General features: G+C 41.5%; 1 protein-coding gene across 3 annotated transcripts in view; it reads right to left on the bottom strand.

The window, feature by feature from the left end:
- Nucleotides 1-1,577: 1,577 nt before the first annotated feature.
- Nucleotides 1,578-18,962, bottom strand: part of LOC115176077 (pre-B-cell leukemia transcription factor-interacting protein 1) — a 35,278-nt gene continuing 17,893 nt past the window's right edge. For 2 of the 3 annotated variants that reach the window (XM_029735861.1, XM_029735862.1), the window contains exons 3-10: nucleotides 18,763-18,844; nucleotides 18,529-18,611; nucleotides 17,746-18,355; nucleotides 16,805-17,014; nucleotides 8,781-8,818; nucleotides 7,796-7,888; nucleotides 6,285-6,465; nucleotides 1,578-5,300 (exon numbers count right to left, since the gene is read on the bottom strand). In XM_029735861.1, the coding sequence (XP_029591721.1) occupies nucleotides 4,186-5,300; nucleotides 6,285-6,465; nucleotides 7,796-7,888; nucleotides 8,781-8,818; nucleotides 16,805-17,014; nucleotides 17,746-18,355; nucleotides 18,529-18,611; nucleotides 18,763-18,844 (2,412 nt within the window). In that variant the 3' untranslated portion in view covers nucleotides 1,578-4,185. The remainder of the gene's footprint in view (nucleotides 5,301-6,284; nucleotides 6,466-7,795; nucleotides 7,889-8,780; nucleotides 8,819-16,804; nucleotides 17,015-17,745; nucleotides 18,356-18,528; nucleotides 18,612-18,762; nucleotides 18,845-18,962) is intronic. The other variant, XM_029735863.1, reaches the window with a different exon arrangement.

The raw sequence follows: 18,962 nt of genomic DNA, 5'->3' as shown, positions 1-18,962 counted from the left end.
AGGAACCATCCATTATTACTGACAGTTCATCTAATCAGGACTGGTACAGATTCACTGCTTCAGTCACGTATAGGGTTACCTCCCCAACGACACCCTATTCCCTGTATAGGCCACTACTACCCACAAAGGTGGAAAAAGGACCCAATTGTCATACTTGAGTAAAAGTAAAAAGATACCTTAATAGAAAATGACTCAAGTAAAAGTCACCCAGTAAAATACTACCTGAGTAAAAGTCTAAACGTATTTTGTTTTAAATATACTTATACATCAAAAGTAAATGTAATTACTAAAATATACATAAGTATCAAAAGTAAAAGTATAAATAATTTAAGATTCCTTACATTAAGCAAACCAGATGTCAATCCAACGCTCAGCTTTAATTTACAAACTAAGCATGTGTGTTTAGTGAATCCCCAGATCAGAGGCATGACCAGGGATGTATTCCTAACCGGCTAAGAATTCAAAATGTAATGAGTACTTTTGGGTAAGAGAAAATGAATGTAGTGAAGTAAAAGTTAGCAAAAATATAAAATAGTAAACCCCCCTGTGCTTTACACAGCTGACTACCCATATGGCCCTGGTCAACAGTAGTGGACTATAAAATAAATTGTAGGGTGCCATTTCAGAAGCAGTCACAGTGCTAATGGTGTGTGCCGCGTGTGGACATGTCTTTGTGTGCATGCTTCTTAGAGGTGCTTACAAGGTTTCATTATTACTTACAAGGAATTAGTCTGTGTCATAAATACTTTTGTCTAGTAATATGGACGCAACAAAATATTAATTCCCCACATTTCTGCACTTCTCCCTTTGCCAGTAGCCTAAGTGACACACACTTAAGCCTTGTTCACACTACAGGCCTTAAGGCTGATTGTCCAAACAGCAAGTTACAAGTGACCAAATCAGATGGGTTCAGACAGCAGTCATTTGCTGACATGGCTACGCCTGTTGTCATAGCGTAGCCATAACAACAGGTGTATGTGCAGTGGTGCAGGTTGATTGGTGGTGCTCGTGCTTCCTATTCCTCAGAAGTTATGTAGCAAGCTAAGGTGCCTGCCTTATACGTTTCCCAGTTGCTTTGAATGTTCAAAATCATAGTGTAAGAACACTAACTTTCAAAAATAGTCATTTTTGTCTAGTCACAGCAGTCAGCTATAGCTAGGTAGCTGTTTAGTTTTCTAGCACATTCACTCATTTTGTTTATAAACAATTAACAAGCTAGTTAGCTACAACCTACATGTTCTTGTCAAACTCAACAGAGTAGCTAGCAAGCAACAAAAAATGCCAAATGAGTCCAGAAACCACTTGACGGCAAATAAATCAGATTTGGCCGTTCAGACAAGTCGCTTGGCCAGGAATGAGATTTATTTCTGAATTCAAATCACCTACAAAGGTGGTTTTGAAATGTGGCTTGAAATATCAGATTCCATGTGCTTTTTGGCTGTTCAGACTGCAAGAAAATGAACAGATTTTAATATTCCCCCAAAATCAATTTGAGTCACTTCAAACTACCAGTGTGAACAAGGCTTTAGACAGAGGAAAATATATCATTCGTACAAAAATGACAACATATATTATCATTCAAGATTCAGATTTCTTTTATTGAAAGTCCAACTCAAACCCACTATAAAGGAGAAATGTCTGCGGAGACTACTCATTCAGCTTAACTCAAAATTGTACAAGTCACAGGATTCAGGACTTTCTTTACATGTATCAATTACATGCTAAACTGGGATATGTCCTGACTCCTAAATTATATGGCCATTATATATTGTTTTATCAAAATGTTATTTTACATCTTCCACTTGAATGAATACCAACAAAAACATTTTTTTTTTTTTTTTAATATACTCTGAACATTTTATTGTGTGCATTTGGGGAGTTAAACTTAATTTCCTCAGCTTATGCAGTTTGTTTATAATCTCTCAAGTTGCTTTTTTAAGTCTTTATCCACATCAGGTAGACTTCTTTGGTCAAAAAGCATTAACAATTAATTTACATTTACAGGTTTTAAATTCAACCAAAAACAAAGATGACTTACTATATTTAATTAAATTCCCAAATGGAGTAACCTACATTTTCTCTCTTCATAAAATACCATAAAATAACTGGACCATAGCCAATCAAGTTTACAAATAGCATGAATTCTTAAGCTTACATAATCAAACCAATTTAGTTGCCTGTCAAACACTGAAACCAAGTGTGAAAATGGATTAATAAAAGGCACATTGCTGGCAGAAACAAAATCTTCACTAAATAAAATGTTAGAGACTTTCAAGCAATTTCTTTCACAATATATACTGTCTGGGACAGACACATGACATTTGAACAGCTAGAGTTAGTTTTAAGTTAAAACCATAAATGTGTTGAGGCCAGGACAAGCAAAATTAGGGACTAGTCTTATGATTCTTTAAAACACACAAATAAGCTATGAATAACCTGAATTCAATATCAGGATAACAAAACACTTCACACCTAACGTAATTGATAGTGATTGTGACAACAGATAAACCTAAAAACGTGGGAAACGGTCATCCTGAAATGTGTACAGATTCAACTCTCTTGTAAAGTACCAACCATGACTTTTAATATGTACTAATATCCTAACCTTGTACTTAGTTTGACTTTCAAATCTGGCATAAACTCTATGCAAATGGCATTGCTTGATAAAACACCAGTTAAACCTTTCTTATATAGACACATCCAACAATCGTGTTATTGGGTATTTTCCAGGTTACGTCACAGTAACCAAAATAACTTTCAAAAGGAAAATGCAACTGATAACAGTGCTCATTGAAAATCCAAATGATCAAAACATGTCAAAAACAATAGTTCAGATCTGTCAAACTGCCAATACGGTTTTGCACTCCATCTACTGTATAAGTCTATGGCTAACTCAGCACAACATAGTACACTGAAATATATTAGAACCGATTCCTGCTACATTAGGACAGCACAATCATGGTCTCAGCGTGAATAAGAAGTAAGAACTTCTGCTTGTGTCAAAAAGACTGAGGCAGTAGCGCTGGGCCGCCGTCCTGTCTGTTCAGATAGTACCGGTGCATTAAGTCTGACATCAGCAGGCTCATTGAACAGCTTCTATCCCCAAGCAATACGACTGATAAATAGTACTGGTGCATTAAGTCTGACATCAGCAGACTCATTGAACAGCTTCTATCCCCAAGCAATATGACTGATAAATAGCAACACGGACTATCTGAGTTTACCTTGTATCTATATTGACCTTTTATTTCTCTATGCACATTCACAGGGCCCTACACACACAAAAACTCACTCCATAATTTGCTCACTCACACATACATTTCTGACTCTACACACCCACACACCCACTCACATACAAGCTGCTGCTAATTTGTTTCTTATATCCTGATGTCTAGTCCCCTTACCACTATACATGTCTACCTCCATCCCTCCAGTATCCCTGCACATGTATAATATGGTATTGGATCTAACGTTAAAATATTTCCTGTATATAGTATGCTTACTTAATTGTGTACTTCATATTTCCTATTATTGTGTTTTTCTAGTTACATTGTTATTGATTATTGCATTGTGGGGTATTGAGTTTGCAAGAAAGGCATTTCACTGTGCATGTGACATTAAAACTTGAAATTGTTCCAACATGTTCTGCTTTCACCGACAGTTATACTCAAAAGGGTAAGACCATTAGTGAAATCCATGAAACCAAGCACTAAGGGACAAGCGCCTACACAGCACTGTATGTTTGCAGAGCTGATACAACAGATGCTAACAGAGCTGATACAGAACCGGTTCAACTAGATCTGATCCTAACCATAACAACGGAGAAGAGACTTATCAGGAATCAGTTGTGGGAGCAAAGAGTTCACATTGCTGTGTATCTGATCATGTTTTGATCTTGAATTGTGACATTACATTTTATAAGTGCCAAACACTATAGGTAAATCAACTCCACACAACTGTCAATAAGTAGGACTTGACATTGAAGACATGACATAGGTAACAACGGATTCCCAACAGACAAGAATGACTTCAGCTAATTAGATGCAGAGCTAGGGACATGTTTATAAGATGCAAGATCACTCCTTCTCATGCAGGAAGCCCTTCAAAGGCAACAACACCTGCTGTTAACCACCATGTAATACCATTGCTGTATCTTGGTGTTCCATTTGTCTGGTTTATTTCTATCTATGCAGTGGCTGCAAACTTCCACAAAGCTTCTCGCTCAAACTCCTCCATCGCCTCCTCCAGGGCTTCATCATCCTGCCCATCAACCTCCAAAATGTCTGCCATGTCCTCTAAAATGTCCGCCACATCTTCAGCGAAGTCACTGAAGAGAACTTTGTCATGGACGAACACACCGTCTTGAAAAAACATGCCGACCAACTTCTGAATCTCGGCTTTGCTGTCCGGCGTAGCCCTCTCCAGCTTGCTCAGGTAGCCATCTAACAACTCCTCGAATTCAGACAGTTCCACAGGAAAGAGCCCTTCCTGGCTAGCGCAGTCCTCAACACCGCTACAGCCCGCCAGGGGGCGAACGTTGCGTCCAAGTTTCTCCTCCTGGTGCTTCCAGAAGCTGGTGTGGTCATACTGGTGGGTCTGGTGGTGGTGGTGATGTTGCTGCTGATGGTTGGAGTCTTGCTGATGGTGATGACTGGACTCTTTCTTGTAGTCTTTCCTGGACTGCCAGGGCCTCTCCTGCTTTCTTTTATCCCTGTCCAATCTGCGCTCATTCTTCTTTCTCTCCCACTCATCCTGGGATTTCCTCCAGGCCTCTTTATGAGAGTTTTGTTTGTTTGCCTTCCAGTCCCTGTCCTTCCTCTTGTCTTTCTCTTTCCATCCGCCCTCATTCTTGTCTTTGTTGTCTTTGGAGTGTTTCCAGTCTTTCTCTCCCTTCCACTCCTTCTTCTCCTTTTTCCAGTGGTCTTTGCTGTTGTCCTTGGCTTTCTTCCCGTCCCTCTTGTTCCCGCTCTCCCTTGGCTTCTTCTTGCCCTCAATCCTGTTCCCCATCTTCTCCACCTGCTCACTGAGCCTCTTCTGGATCTCAGCCAGGCTCTCCCTCACCGTCTTCTGGTACCCACCATCCTTCTTATACCCACCATCCTTCTTCATCCCCTCCAGTCTCTTCCTGCTTTCCTCCAAAAGCACCTTCTGCCTCTGAAGCTCTTCCTTCACCCTGGCCCCCTCTCTCGGATCCCTCCTCCTTTCGGGCCCTGCTGTGGTGCTACTCTGGTTGCTAATCCCAGGTTGGCCAGTAGGGGGTGGAGTTGGGCTTGAGGGAGGTGGGGGTGTTTCCTTGTTGGCTGAGGTAGACATATCAGAACAAAAATCAGTGAGTTACCGGTAGCTAACTCCGTTCCGTACATATGTGGGCAATCGCGGCAATCAAACAAGGCTGCAATGAAAACTAATGGGACTGTAGCGAATGTTGGCATCAAAATCCGGGGTGTGAACTAAGTTTGGATTCAGCATTGATTGACATAGTAATGGAACAATACTATTGGCGAAAAGTTGAAAAAAACGGACCCCTCTGACGCTGTACGTTAAAGTGTGACGTGTAAACACTGCGAACCATAATGACTCAAAAATCATGACACCCAGTTTAATTGTGAATATAAATTTAGCGCCACCCTAAAAACCCTATTCAAATGACACAAACCTTGAAATAGGCATGTAATGAGACATTATAGAAACTCTTTATATAGTGTTTTATTTACATTTTAGAGGTGATAAGTTGGACAAATCTTGTGAAAAAAGCCGGTTCCGCACACGACATATCCCCCCTTTCACTATGACGCAGTAGCTTTCGCTTCCCCACCCGGAAAGGGGATAAATTGTGCTTTACAGTTGATCTGGAAGTATTACGTTTTTGGGGTGCTAAAATAAATAAAAAGGTCAAATGTACAGAACAGTGCAATGTACAAAAGTGCATTAGTTACCGTTACAGCATTCAGCTACCATACCAGAGAATTATTTTACATGCATGTTAAAGAAGAGATTCACAACAGTAATTAAACCTCCACTGAACCATACCACTTTGATCAGGGTTGGGGTAAATTCAAATTGAAGGCAGTCAATTTAGGAATTGATTTGAATAAAACATTTCTACATCTTTTGAAATAAATTGCTTCTAGTTTTCAATTTATTTAGAAGTCATTGGAATGTCAGTTTACTTCCTGAACGAACTGCCTTATTCGAATGAACCGAAATACTGACATATTTATAGATTATCAAACAAATTATGGATATTATCAATGGAAGAAAGACTGAAAATGAAAATACTGTACCTTCTGTGATTTGGGACAGTTCGGTCACTCTAGCCCTCAGCGTTTCCAGCTCCTCCTTCAGGCCAGGCAGGGATGACAGCTCTTCTTTCATATTATTTTCTTGCTCCAGATCTCCTTTTCCGTTTTCTTTACCCTTTGCGGATCCAGCATTTAGGACGGAGTCAAGTTCCTCTTTATGGGCCTGTAACAGACAGGGGAAAATGTTGCTTTATTTCTAGGAAGGTAGGACATAATAATAAAGATTCTAAAAATATTTAAATGTTAAATAATTTGGCTGTGGATCGGACTTTTTCAGGATGTTTTAGTCCAAAGATCCTGAGCTTTACGAAGCTCCGGCGCATGTGTATATTCTCTACTTTATGCGCAGAGAACAGGCTGAGGCGAATGGTGCTCATTTCATAAAGTTAGATCAAAACTGAATCAATGTCTGCAAGATCACATAATGGTCACAGTATTCAAGGGTGAGACAGGATTTGCCCTTTGGCGAGTGAGAATAAGCAATCATAAAAGCTAACACTGCCATTTCTTATTTTTCTACTAACCTAGTCATCCAGATCAGGGAAACAACCTGTTGGTACAGGACATCTTAGTCATAGAGCCTCAAAGTCTTTGTATAGGTCCTACAGGCGCCCAAGGCACTTGACTAAAGAGTTGATTCCCAATATAAAAAGACTGAAGGCATTGCAGTCTGTATTGCATTCATGATCTTGAATGGTCATTTGTCAGCTCTCAACTGGTCTCATCTCAGTTTTCAAATCATTAACACATTTACAGTTGTGTTACACCTCAGGTCCTCTGCGCTGCAGGACGAAGCAGAACTCCCTGTTGCAATGACGTCTGCAGATGATTACTAGATACAGAGCCTATACTTTTGAAAAATGTTGCATTACAAAGTGGGATTGAAATAGATTGAATTGTAATTTGTCAAGTTCCTCTTTATGGGCCTGTAACAGAGAGGGGAAAACGTTGCTTTATTCTTAGTAAGGTAGGATCTTTTAGTCCCCAAAGATCCGGAGCTTCCCTAAGCTTCTTCACATGACAAGCATTTCGCCTCATTTGCATTAACATCTGCTAACCATGTGTATGACCAATAAGATTTGATGTGTGGGTCATGTTTTGTGCATGTGTATATTCTCTACGCGCAGAGAACAGGCTGCTTAGGTGAATGGTGCATGTTAAATACTGAATCAATGTCTGCAAGAATACAGTATTCTACAAAACAGAACCAAATATAATAGTAATGATTTATTCTGTTATGTGGAAGACTGTCATCATTATGTGATCTTGCAGACATTGATTCAGCTTTGATCCAACTTTATTCAAACGAGCACCATTCGCCTGAGTAGCCTGTTCTCTGCCCGTCAAGTAGAGAATATACACATGTGCAGAACGTGATCCACATATGCGCAGAAGCGTCGGAAGCTCCGGATCTTCTAGTCCAGCGGACTGGAGATCCTGAAAAAGTCAGATCCACAGCCATTCCGAAATAATTATATGGTTCATGGGCTGACCTGGAGCTGTGTTTCTAACTGGGAGATTTGCAGATTTTCTTGTGCCAGTTTATCCAAAAGCTCCTTCATCTCCTGAGGATCGTTTAGCCAGTCCTGTCCAGCAGAATACAAATCACAGAAAATCAACACAGCATTATATACACTACCGTTCAAAAGTTTAGGGTCACTTACAAATGTCCTTGTTTTGAAATGAAAAGACAATTCTCTGTCCATTAAAATAACAAATTGATCAGAAATACAGTGTAGACATTGTTAATGTTGTAAATGACTATTGTAGTTGGAAACGGCTGATTTTAAATGGAATATCTACATAGGCGTACAGAGGCCCATTATCAGCAGCCGTCACTCCTGTGTTCCAGTGGCATGTTGCGTTAGCTAATCCAAGTTAATAATTTGAAAAAGGCTAATTGATCATTAGAAAACCCTTTTGCAATTATGTTAGCACAGCTGAAAACTGTTGTTCTAATTAAAGAAGCAATAAAACTGGCCTTCTTTAGGCTAGTTGAGTATCTGGAGCATCAGCATTTGTGGGTTCGATTACAGGCTCAAAATGGCCAGAAACAAAGTACTTTCTTCTGAAACTCATCAGTCTATTCTTGTTCTGAGAAATGAAGGTTACTCCATGTGAGAAATTGGCAAGAAACTGAAGATCTCATACAACGCTGTGAACTACTCCCTTCACAGAACAGCGCAAACTGTCTCTAACCAGAATAGAAAGAGTGGGAGGTCCCGGGGCACAACTGAGCAAGAAGACAAGTACATTCGAGTGTCTGGTTTGAGAAACAGACGCCTCACAAGTCCTCAACTGGCAGCTTCATTAAATAGTAACCGCAAAACCTTCTAGGCAGCATCCCGGGGCATGCCCCTTTCATATCATTCGATTACACATTCTTATCTCTAAGTTTGTCCAGTTCCTTTAACTTCCATCCCAATACAACATTGTTGAAAGTGACGATGACCGAGAAGGTAGGATAGAGCAACAGACCTGGTTTTGTTCTTTCCCACTCAGCTCATCCGAGTCATCTGTCAAAAAAGAAAATACATCAAACCACATTTTCCAAACTTATGTCACGTATATCAACACACCTGCATATATTTGATCATACAAAAGGCAAAGCCCATTTTTAACTACTCTACCAGAGCATAACATTGTTGGGAAGTTATTTGGTCATTGGCACAATCTCTGACCATTTGCATGCCTGACCAAAACATCAAATCAAATGTTATTTGTCACATGCACCGAATGAAACAGGTGTAGACCTTAATGTGAAATGCTTACTTACAAGCCCTTAACCAACAATGTAGTTTAGAAAATATGTATTAAATAAAGTAAAAAAAGAACAAAATAGCGAGGCAATATATATATATATATATATTTTTTTATTTTATTTTTATTTAACCAGGTAGGCTAGTTGAGAACAAGTTCTCATTTACAACTGTGACCTGGCCAAGATAAAGCAAAGCAGTGTGACACAAAACAACAACACAGAGTTATACATGGAATAAACAAACGTATAGTCAATAACACAATAGAAAAGTCTATATACAGTGTGTGAAAATGAGGTAAGATTAGGGAGGTAAGGCAATAAATAGGCCGTAGTGGAAAAGTAATTACAATTTAGCAATTAAACACTGGAGTGATAGATGTGCTGCTGATGATGTGCAAGTAGAAATACTGGTGTGCAAAAGAGCAAAAAAGTAAATAAAAACAATATGGGGATGAGGTAGGTAGTTGGATGGGCTATTTACAGATGGGCTGTGTACAGCTGCAGCGATCGATAAGCTGCTCAGATAGCTAATGCTTAAAGATAGTGAGGGAGATATAAGTCTCCAACTTCAGCGATTTTTGCAATTCGTTCCAGTCATTGGCAGCAGAGAACTGGAAGGAATGGTGGCCAAAGCAGGTGTTGGCTTTGGGGATGACCAGTGAGATATACCTGCTGGAGCATGTGCTACGGGTGGGTGTTGCTATGGTGACCAGTGAGCTGAGATAAGGCGTAGCTTTACCTATCAAAGACTTATAGATGACCTGGAGCCAGTGGGTCTGGCGACGAATATGTAGCGAGGGTCAGCCGACGAGAGCATACAGGTCGCAGTGGTGGGTGGTATATGGGGCCTTAGTGGCAAAACAGATGGCACTATGATAGACTGCATACAGTTTACAGAGTGTTGGAGGCTATTTTGTAAATGACATCGCCGAAGTCGAGGACCGGTAAGATAGTTAGTTTTAAGAGGGTATGTTTGGCAGCGTGAGTGAAGGAGGCTTTGTTGCGAAATAGGAAGCCGATTCTAGATTTAATTTTGGATAAGAGATGTTCAAAATGAGTCTGGAGAGTTTACAGTCTAGCCAGACACCTAGAATATGTGGTCAACTACAAATACCTAAGTCAGAACCGTCCAGAGTAGTGATGCTAGTCGGGTGGGCGGGTGTGGGCAGCGAACGGTTGAAAAGCATGCATTTGGTTTTACTAGCGTTTAACCTCTTTGGGCTGGGGGGCAGTATTTTCACATTCGGATGAAAAGCGTGCCCAGAGTAAACTGCCTGCTACTCAGGCCCAGAGGCTAAGATATGCATATTATTAGTAGATTTGGATAGAAAACACTCTGAAGTTTCTAAAACTGTTTGAATGATGTCTGTGAGTATAACAGAACTCATATGGCAGGCAAAAACCTGAGAAAAATGACAATGAAAAATCCAACCAAGTGGGAAATCTGAGGTTTGTAGTTTTTCAAGTGATTGCCTAGCCAATATACAGTGTAAATGTGGTCAGATTGCACTTCCTAAGGCTTCCACTAGACGTCAACCGTTTTTAGAAGTTGTTTCAGGCTTCTATTGTGAAAGGGGAGCGAATAAGAACACTCTAAGCAGATGGCCAGGTGAAAGCCTTTGGTTTAGTCACGAGCTCCGTTCCCTTTCATTTCTAAAGACAAAGGAATTGTCCGGTTGGAATATTATTGAAGATTTATGATAAAAACATCCTAAAGATTGATTCTATACATCGTTTGACATGTTTCTACAAACTGTAATGGAACTTTTTTGACTTTTCGTCTGGACTTAGTGCCCGCGCCTTGTGCATTTGTAATAGTGAACTAAATGAGCAAACAAAAAAGAGGTATCTGGACATAAAGATGAACTTTATCGAACAAAACGAACATTAATTGTGGAACTGGCAATCCTGGGAGTGCATTCCGATGAAGATCATCAAAGGTAAGTGAATATTTATAACACTATTTCTGACTTTTGTTGACTCCACAACATGGCGGGTATCTGTATGGCTTGTTTTGGCGGCTGAGCGCTGTACTCAGATTATCGCATGGTGTGCTTTCACCGTAAAGCGTTTTGAAATCTGACACAGCAGTTGCATTAAGGAGAAGTTTATCTATAATCCTATGCATAACACTTGTATCTTTCATCAAAGTTTATGATGAGTATTTCTGTAAATTGATGTGGCTCTCTGCAAAATCACCGGATGTTTTGGGGGCAAAACATTACTGAACATAACGCGCCAATGTAAACTGAGATTTTTGGAAATAAATATGAACTTTATCGAACAAAACATACATGTATTGTGTAACATGAAGTCCTATGAGTGCCATCTGATGAAGATCATCAAAGGTTAGTGATTAATTTTATCTCTATTTCTGCTTTTGTGACTCCTCTCTTTGGCTGGAAAATGGCTGTATGTTTTTTTGTGACTAGGCGCTGACCTAACATAATCATATGGTATGCTTTTGCCGTAAAGCCTTTTTGAAATAAGACACTGTGGCTGGATTAACAAGAAGTTATCTTTAAAATGGTGTATAATACTTGAATGTTTGAGGAATTTTAATTATGAGATTTCTGTTGTTTTGACACCCTGCAATTTCACTGGCTGTTGTCAAGGTGGGACGCTAGCATCCCAATGATACCAGAGTGGTTAACAGCATTATATGATACATTTGCCATCACAGATAAAGTCATTGGGTCCAATAGTTAGACGTGTATGCAGTTCGAGTCTAAACATTGTTTCTTTAAACAATGCGCTTCCAAGCTCAAACCCGTGACCAGCTTGAAAACCGGATTACACAGCGGAGAAGGTACGGTGGGATTCGAAATGGTCAGTGATCTGTTTATTAACTTGGCTTCCAAAGACTTTAGAAAGGCAGGACAGGGTGGATATAGGTCTGTAACAGTTTGGGTCTAGTGTCACCCCCTTTGAAGAAGGGGATGACCGCGGCAGCTTTCCAATCTTTAGGGATCTCGGACGACACGAAAGAGAGGTTGAACAGACTGATAATAGGGGTTGCAACAATGGCAGCGGATAATTTTAGAAAGAGAGGGTCCAGATTGTCTAGCCCAGCTGATTTGTACAGGCCCAGGTTTTGCAGCTCTTTCAGAACATCAGCTATCTGGATTTGGGTGAAGGAGAAGCTGGGGAGGCTTGGGCAAGTAGCTGCGGGGGGTGCAGAGCTGTTGGCCGGGGTTGGGGTAGCCAGGAGGAAAGCATGGCCAGCCGTAGAGAAATGCATATCGAAATTCTCGATTATCGTGGATTTATCGGTGGTGACAGTGTTACCTAGCCTCAGTGCAGTGGGCAGCTGGGAGGAGGTGCTCTTATTCTCCATGGACTTTACAGTGTCCCCCCTGTTCACCCATGACTGCGTTACCGCACACACACCTCCAACTCAATCATCAAGTTTACAGACAACACAACAGTAGTAGGCCTGATTACCAACAATGACTAGACAGCCTACAGGGAGGTGGTGAGGGCCCTGGCGGAGTGGTGCCAGGAAAATAATCTCTCCCTCAACATCAACAAATGGAGCTGATCGTGGACTTGAGGGGAGCATGAGAGGAGCATGCCCCTATCCACATCAACGGGACCACAGTGGAGAAGGTGAAAAGCTTCACGTTCCTTGGCTTACACATCACTGACAATCTGGAGGCTGAAGAAATTCGGCTTGGCTCCTAAGACCCTCACAAACTTTTACAAATGCACAATTGAGAGCATCCTGTTAGGCTGTATCACCACCTAGTACGGCAAATGGACCGCCTGCAAATGTAGGGCTCTACAGAGGGTGGTGCGGTCTGCCCAACGCATCACCGGGGGCACACTGCCTGCCCTCCAGGACACCTACAGCCCCCAATTTCACAGGAAGGCCAAAAAGATCATCAAGGACATCAACCACCCAAGCCACGGCCTGTTCCCCCTGCTATCATCCAGAAGGCAAGGTCAGTACAGGTGCATCAAAGCTGGAACCGAGAGACTGAGACAAAGCTTCTATCTCAAGGCCATCACTAGCTGGCTACCACCGGTTACTCAACCCTGCTCCTTAGAGACTGCTGCCCTATGTACATAGACATGGAATCACTAGTCACTTTAATAATGTTTACATACGGTTTTACTCATTTCATATGTATATACAGAATTTTGGTCAATGCCACTCCAACATTGCTCATCCTAATATTTATATATTTCTTAATTCCATTCTTTTACTGTGTGTATTGTTGTGAACTGTTAGTTACTACTGCACTGTTGGAACTAGGAATACAAGCATTTCGCTACACCCACAATAACATCTGCTAAATATGTGTATGTGACCAATAGAATTTGATTTATATTAGGTTTATTTCATGTGTACACTTTGACAGAGTATTTTGTGTAGATCATTGACAAAAAAATGTATCCAACTTAGTAACACGAAATGTGAAGAAATCCAAGGGGGCTGTAGACTTTAGGCATTACAGTGCATTAGGAAAGTAGTCAGACCCCTTGACTTTCCCACATTTTGTTACGTAACAGTCTTATTCTAAAATGGATTCAATCGTTTTTTTCTCTCACTCAATCTACACACAATACCCCGTAATGACAAAGCAAAAACAGGTGTAATTTCTTGGGACAAATTTATAAAAACAATTTTGTTTCAATTAAATTACATTTATATAACTATTCAGACCCTTTACTCAGTACTTTGTTTATCACACCGTTGGCAGCGATTACAGCCTCGAGTCTTATTGTGTACAGTCTTGGCCAAAAGTTTAGAGAATGACACAAATATTCATTTTCACAAAGTCTGCTGCCTCAGTTTGTATGATGGCAATTTGCATATACTCCAGAATGTTATGAAGAGTGATCAGATGAATTGCAAAGTCCCTCTTTGCCATGCAAATGAACTGAATCCCCAAAAACATTTCCACTGCATTTCAGCCCTGCCACAAAAGGACCAGCTGACATGTCAGTGATTCTCTCGTTAACACAGGTGTGAGTGTTGATGAGGACAAGGCTAGAGATCACTCTGTCATGCTGATTGAGTTCAAATAACAGACTAGAAGCATCAAAAGGAGGGTGGTGCCTGGAATCATTGTTCTTCCTCTGTCAACCATGGTTACCTGCAAGGAAACACGTGCCGTTATCATTGCTTTGCACAAAAAGGGCTTACCAGGCAAGTATATTGCTACCAGTAAGATTGCACCTAAATCAACCATTTATCGGATCATCAAGAACTTCAAGGAGAGCGGTTCAATTGTTGTGAAGAAGGCTTCAGGGAGCCCAAGAAAGTCTAGCAAGCGCCAGGATCGTCTCCTAAAGTTGATTCAGCTGCGGGATCAGGGCACCACCAGTACAGAGCTTGCTCAGGAATGGCAGCAGGCAGGTGTGAGTGCATCTGCACGCACAGTGAGGCGAAGACTTTTGGAGGATGGCCTGGTGTCAAGAAGTGCAGCAAAAAAGCCACTTTTCTCCAGGAAAAACATCAGGGACAGACTGATATTCTGCAAAAGGTACAGGGATTGGACTGCTGAGGACTGGGGTAAAGTAATTTTCTCTGATGAATCTCCTTTCCGATTGTTTGGGGCATCCGGAAAAAAGCTTGTCCTGAGAAGACAAGGTGAGCGCTACCATCAGTCCTGTGTCATGCCAACAGTAAAGCATCCTGAGACCATTCATGTGTGGGGTTACTTCTCAGCCAAGGGAGTGGGCTCACTCACAATTTTGCCTAAGAACACAGCCATGAATAAAGAATGGTACCAACACATCCTCCGAGAGCAACTTCTCCCAACCATCCAGGTACAGTTTGGTGACGAACAATGCCTTTTCCAGCATGATGGAGCACCTTGCCATAAGGCAAAAGTGATAACTAAGTGGCTCGGGGAACAAAACATCGATATTTTGGGTCCATGGCCAGGAAACTCCCCAGACCTTAATCCTATTGAGAACTTGTGGTCAATCCTCAAGAGGCGGGTGGACAAACAAAAACCCACAAATTCTGACAAACTTCAAGCATTGATTATGCAAGAATGGGCTGCCATCAGTCAGGATGTGGCCCAGAAGTTAATTGATAGCATGCCAGGGCAGATTGCAGAGATCTTGAAAAAGAAGGGTCAACACTGCAAATATTGACTCTTTGCATCAACTTCATGTAATTGTCAATAAAAGCCTTTGACACTTATGAAATGCTTGTTATTATACTTCAGTATTACATAGTAACATCTGACAAAAATATCTAAGACACTGACGCAGCAAACTTTGTGGAAATTAATATTTGTGTCATTCTCAAAACTTTTGGCCACGACTGTATGACGCTACAAGCTTGGCACACCTGTATTTGGGGAGTATCTCCCATTCTTCTCTGCAGATCCTCTCAAGCTCTGTCAGGTTGGATGGGGAGCATCGCTGCACAGCTATTTTCAGGTCTCTCCAGAGATGTTCAATCAGGTTCAAGTCCGGGCTCTGGCTGGGCCACTCAAGGACATTCAGACTTGTCCCGAAGCCACTCCTGCATTGTCTTGGCTGTGTGGTTAGGGTCGTTGTCCTGTTGGAAAGTGAACATTCACCCCAGTCTGAGGTCCTGAACGCTCTGGAGCAGGTTTTCATCAAGGATCTCTCTGTACTTTGCTCTGTTCATCTTTCCCTCAATCCTGACTAGTCTCCCAGTCCCTGCAGCTGTAAAACATACCCACAGCATGATGCTGCCACCATCATGCTTCACCGAAGAGACGGTGCCAGGTTTCCTCCAGATGTGACGCTTGGCATTCAGGCCAAAGGGTTCAATCTTGGTTTCATCAGACCAGAGAATCTTGTTTCTCATGGTCAGTCCTTAGGCAAACTCCAAGAGGGCTGCCATGTGCCTTTTACTGAGGAGTGGCTTCCGTCTGGCCACTACCATAAAGGCCTGATTGGTGAAGTGCTACAGAGATGGTTATCTTTCTGGAAGGTTCTCCCATCTCCATAGAGGAACTCTGGAGCGCTTTCAGAGTGACCTTCGGGTTCTTGGTCACATCCCTGACCAAGGCCGTTCTCCCCTCATTGCTCAGTTTGGCCGGGCGGCCAGCTCTAGGAAGTGTCTTGGTGGCTCCAAACTTCTTCCATTTAAGAATGATGTGGGCCACTGTGTTCTTGGGGACCTTCAATGCTGCAGAAAGTTTTTGGTAACCTTCCACAGATCTATGACTCGACACAATCCTGTCTCGGAGCTCTACAGACAATTCCTTCGACCTCATGGCTTGGTTTTTGCTCTAACTTGCACTGTCAACTGTGGGACCTTACATAGACAGGTGTGTGCCTTTCCAAATCATTTCCAATCAATTTAATTGACCACAGATGGACACCAATCAAGTTGTAGAAACATCTCAAGGATGATCAATGGAAACAGGATGCACCTGAGCTCGATATCAAGTCTCATAGCAAAGGGTCTGAATACTTAAGTAAATAAAGTATCTGTTTTTTATTTTTAATACATTTGCAAACATTTCTAAAAACCTGTTTTCACTTTGTCATTATGGGGTATTGATGTGTAGACTGATAAGATTTTTTTTTTTTTTAAATCAGTTTCAGACAAAGGCTGTAACAAAATGTGGAAAAAGTCAAGGGGTCTGAATACTTCCGAATGCATTAAGTCATAGATTTTATCATAAGAATGAAATTGCCGCATTGTACAGTCTGTGTGTGTGTATATTAAAAAATGTCCATTCCATAAGAAAATAAATGGAAAAAGATTACACTAGCAAAATCTGGTTTAGGTTGAACTCACCGGAGAGGAAGAGGGACCCTAGACAGAGCAGGACAAGGGCACACACAATGCATGTGTTCATAGAGAAGCTCTTCTCTTTCTTCTCAGCCATTTTGAACTCCACCTCTTCATCTTCCGATGTCATTTCTGGTGCCACATATCTCCTCCTCAGAGCAACTCCTTCCTCAGAACTCGTGTCAGCTCTTCCAAAGTCAAAGCTACTGGGAGATTCTAGCAGAGGAACAGACAAGAAGAACAGAAAGATCGATGATAAGCTAAATTAAATAAAATCATGCACTAAAGCTATTGAAAATGTTATACAAAAGTGTTAGATGGTAGAATGCGCTGAATGTAGATATATCTTGTGTGTAATTCGAACTCAAATGTAGTTTTTGTAACTGTTCGTTGAGTCGGGGTGTGTTAACACCCATGTTTTTTGAATTTGGATGAGCTGGAGTCGGATGGAGGATCGGATACTGAGCCTGAAATCGACTATGACGATGACAATGTGGGGTCTTCATCGGATTCTGATGTTGATTTTCTTTCACATGTCTGTTTTGCATTATTTATCAATCATTGGTGTTTATGGCAAATTCTTTAACTGGATTGGATTCTATTACTCATCAAATGTACAAATAAAACGTGTTGCAGTAGACCTTTGCAGAATAATACAGAACATATTCGTGCGTGCATGTTATGTACAAAATATACAAATATTCAATATAAACTAAATATTCTTAAGACAACTATATTCAATCAAATTATTATTTTGTACAATGGTATTTATTCAGTTTGATTACAACCCAGTAGGCAAATCTGATGTGTAGACTAAACGGACGGACACCAGACAACATTCTTTATCAGGTACTTGTAGGATGAAAAACCATAATGTTCTAGGGTTAATTGTATGCCATATCTCAGAAAATGTTTACTGATTTCCAACCTAGTGTACAAATCCATACCGTCTTCCTTTGGTATATCAGTCACTTTTTCAGGCAATTCAGTCTCCTCCTTTTCCACTGCTGGCTCTTCTGCTGCGTCCTCTGAACCAATGGTCTCTGGAGGAGCATCAGGGGCTGGGCTTTCTGGAGCAGCATGGGGTTCTGGGTCAGGGCTTAGAGGCTCCTCAGAGCTCTCTGGGAGGGGGCCAATATCAGTGACAGTGTCAGCTTGGGGGCCCGTTGGGGTGAGAGAGTCTGTGTGAATGCTTATGTCAGATTCGGCACTAGTTTCTAGGGCAAGACTCTCAGGTACAGGGCCTGGAACAGTGTGGGTATCAAGGGTGGAGCTCTCAGGGACGGGGCTTAACTCAGGCTCAACCTCTGAGGGGGGTGGTTCTGTGAAGGGAACATTCAGTGGCACAACCAGGTCGACATGAGTGACAAAGGGCATGGCAGCGAGTTGCTCATTGTCAGTGGGGGAGCTGGTTACCATATCATGGATGATGGGGGGTTCAGGTTGACTCGCCAGGTCAGGGTCAAGGGATGCATGGCTAGACAGGGATGGGCTTAACAGGGTAGGGATGGAGGGGACAGGGCCCTCGCAGATATCAGGAGTCGTTTCCTGGCAAACCTAGGAATCAGAGGAGAATAAAAGCACAAACCTTTATATTAATTGGTAATAAAGAGGTATAACCATAGACATCATTTGCCATATAACGTAAGACAACATTTTTAACACTGTATTATGAAAGATTATGCTGTGAGAACGATACCATCAGAAAGCAGTGTTCATCAGGGACTCACAGTACAGACCTGTTGGCCCTCCTCTGACAGAACTGTTTGTACTGGAGTCTCCGGGTCACTTGGCTTAGACTCCACAGTGGCCCCTAGAACAGCATCCAACAAAACATTAATAACATAACATGAATAACATCCACACAATTTCATTATACAACATCCATACATTTGGACAATAACAGAAAACCCCACACAGAAAGCATAGGGAAACAGTATCAGTGTAAGATTGAGATCAGGTACCTGTGACTTCCTCTGACAGACTTGGGACATCACAAAGACTCTCAGTCCCATCATCCACTGGACCCACGCTCTCAGCAGCTTCCTGAGGGCATAGGGTTCTCATGGTCAACTCAACCTTTGTCTATTCACCTCACCATTCATTCATTCATTCACACTGCCACTGATACAGAATATGTGGGTAAAGTGGAAATGTAATATAA

The sequence above is a fragment of the Salmo trutta genome, chromosome 36 (genome assembly GCF_901001165.1).
Source record: "Salmo trutta chromosome 36, fSalTru1.1, whole genome shotgun sequence".
Classification (NCBI taxonomy): Eukaryota; Metazoa; Chordata; class Actinopteri; order Salmoniformes; family Salmonidae; genus Salmo; species Salmo trutta.
This window is presented reverse-complemented; position numbering and strand designations above follow the sequence as displayed.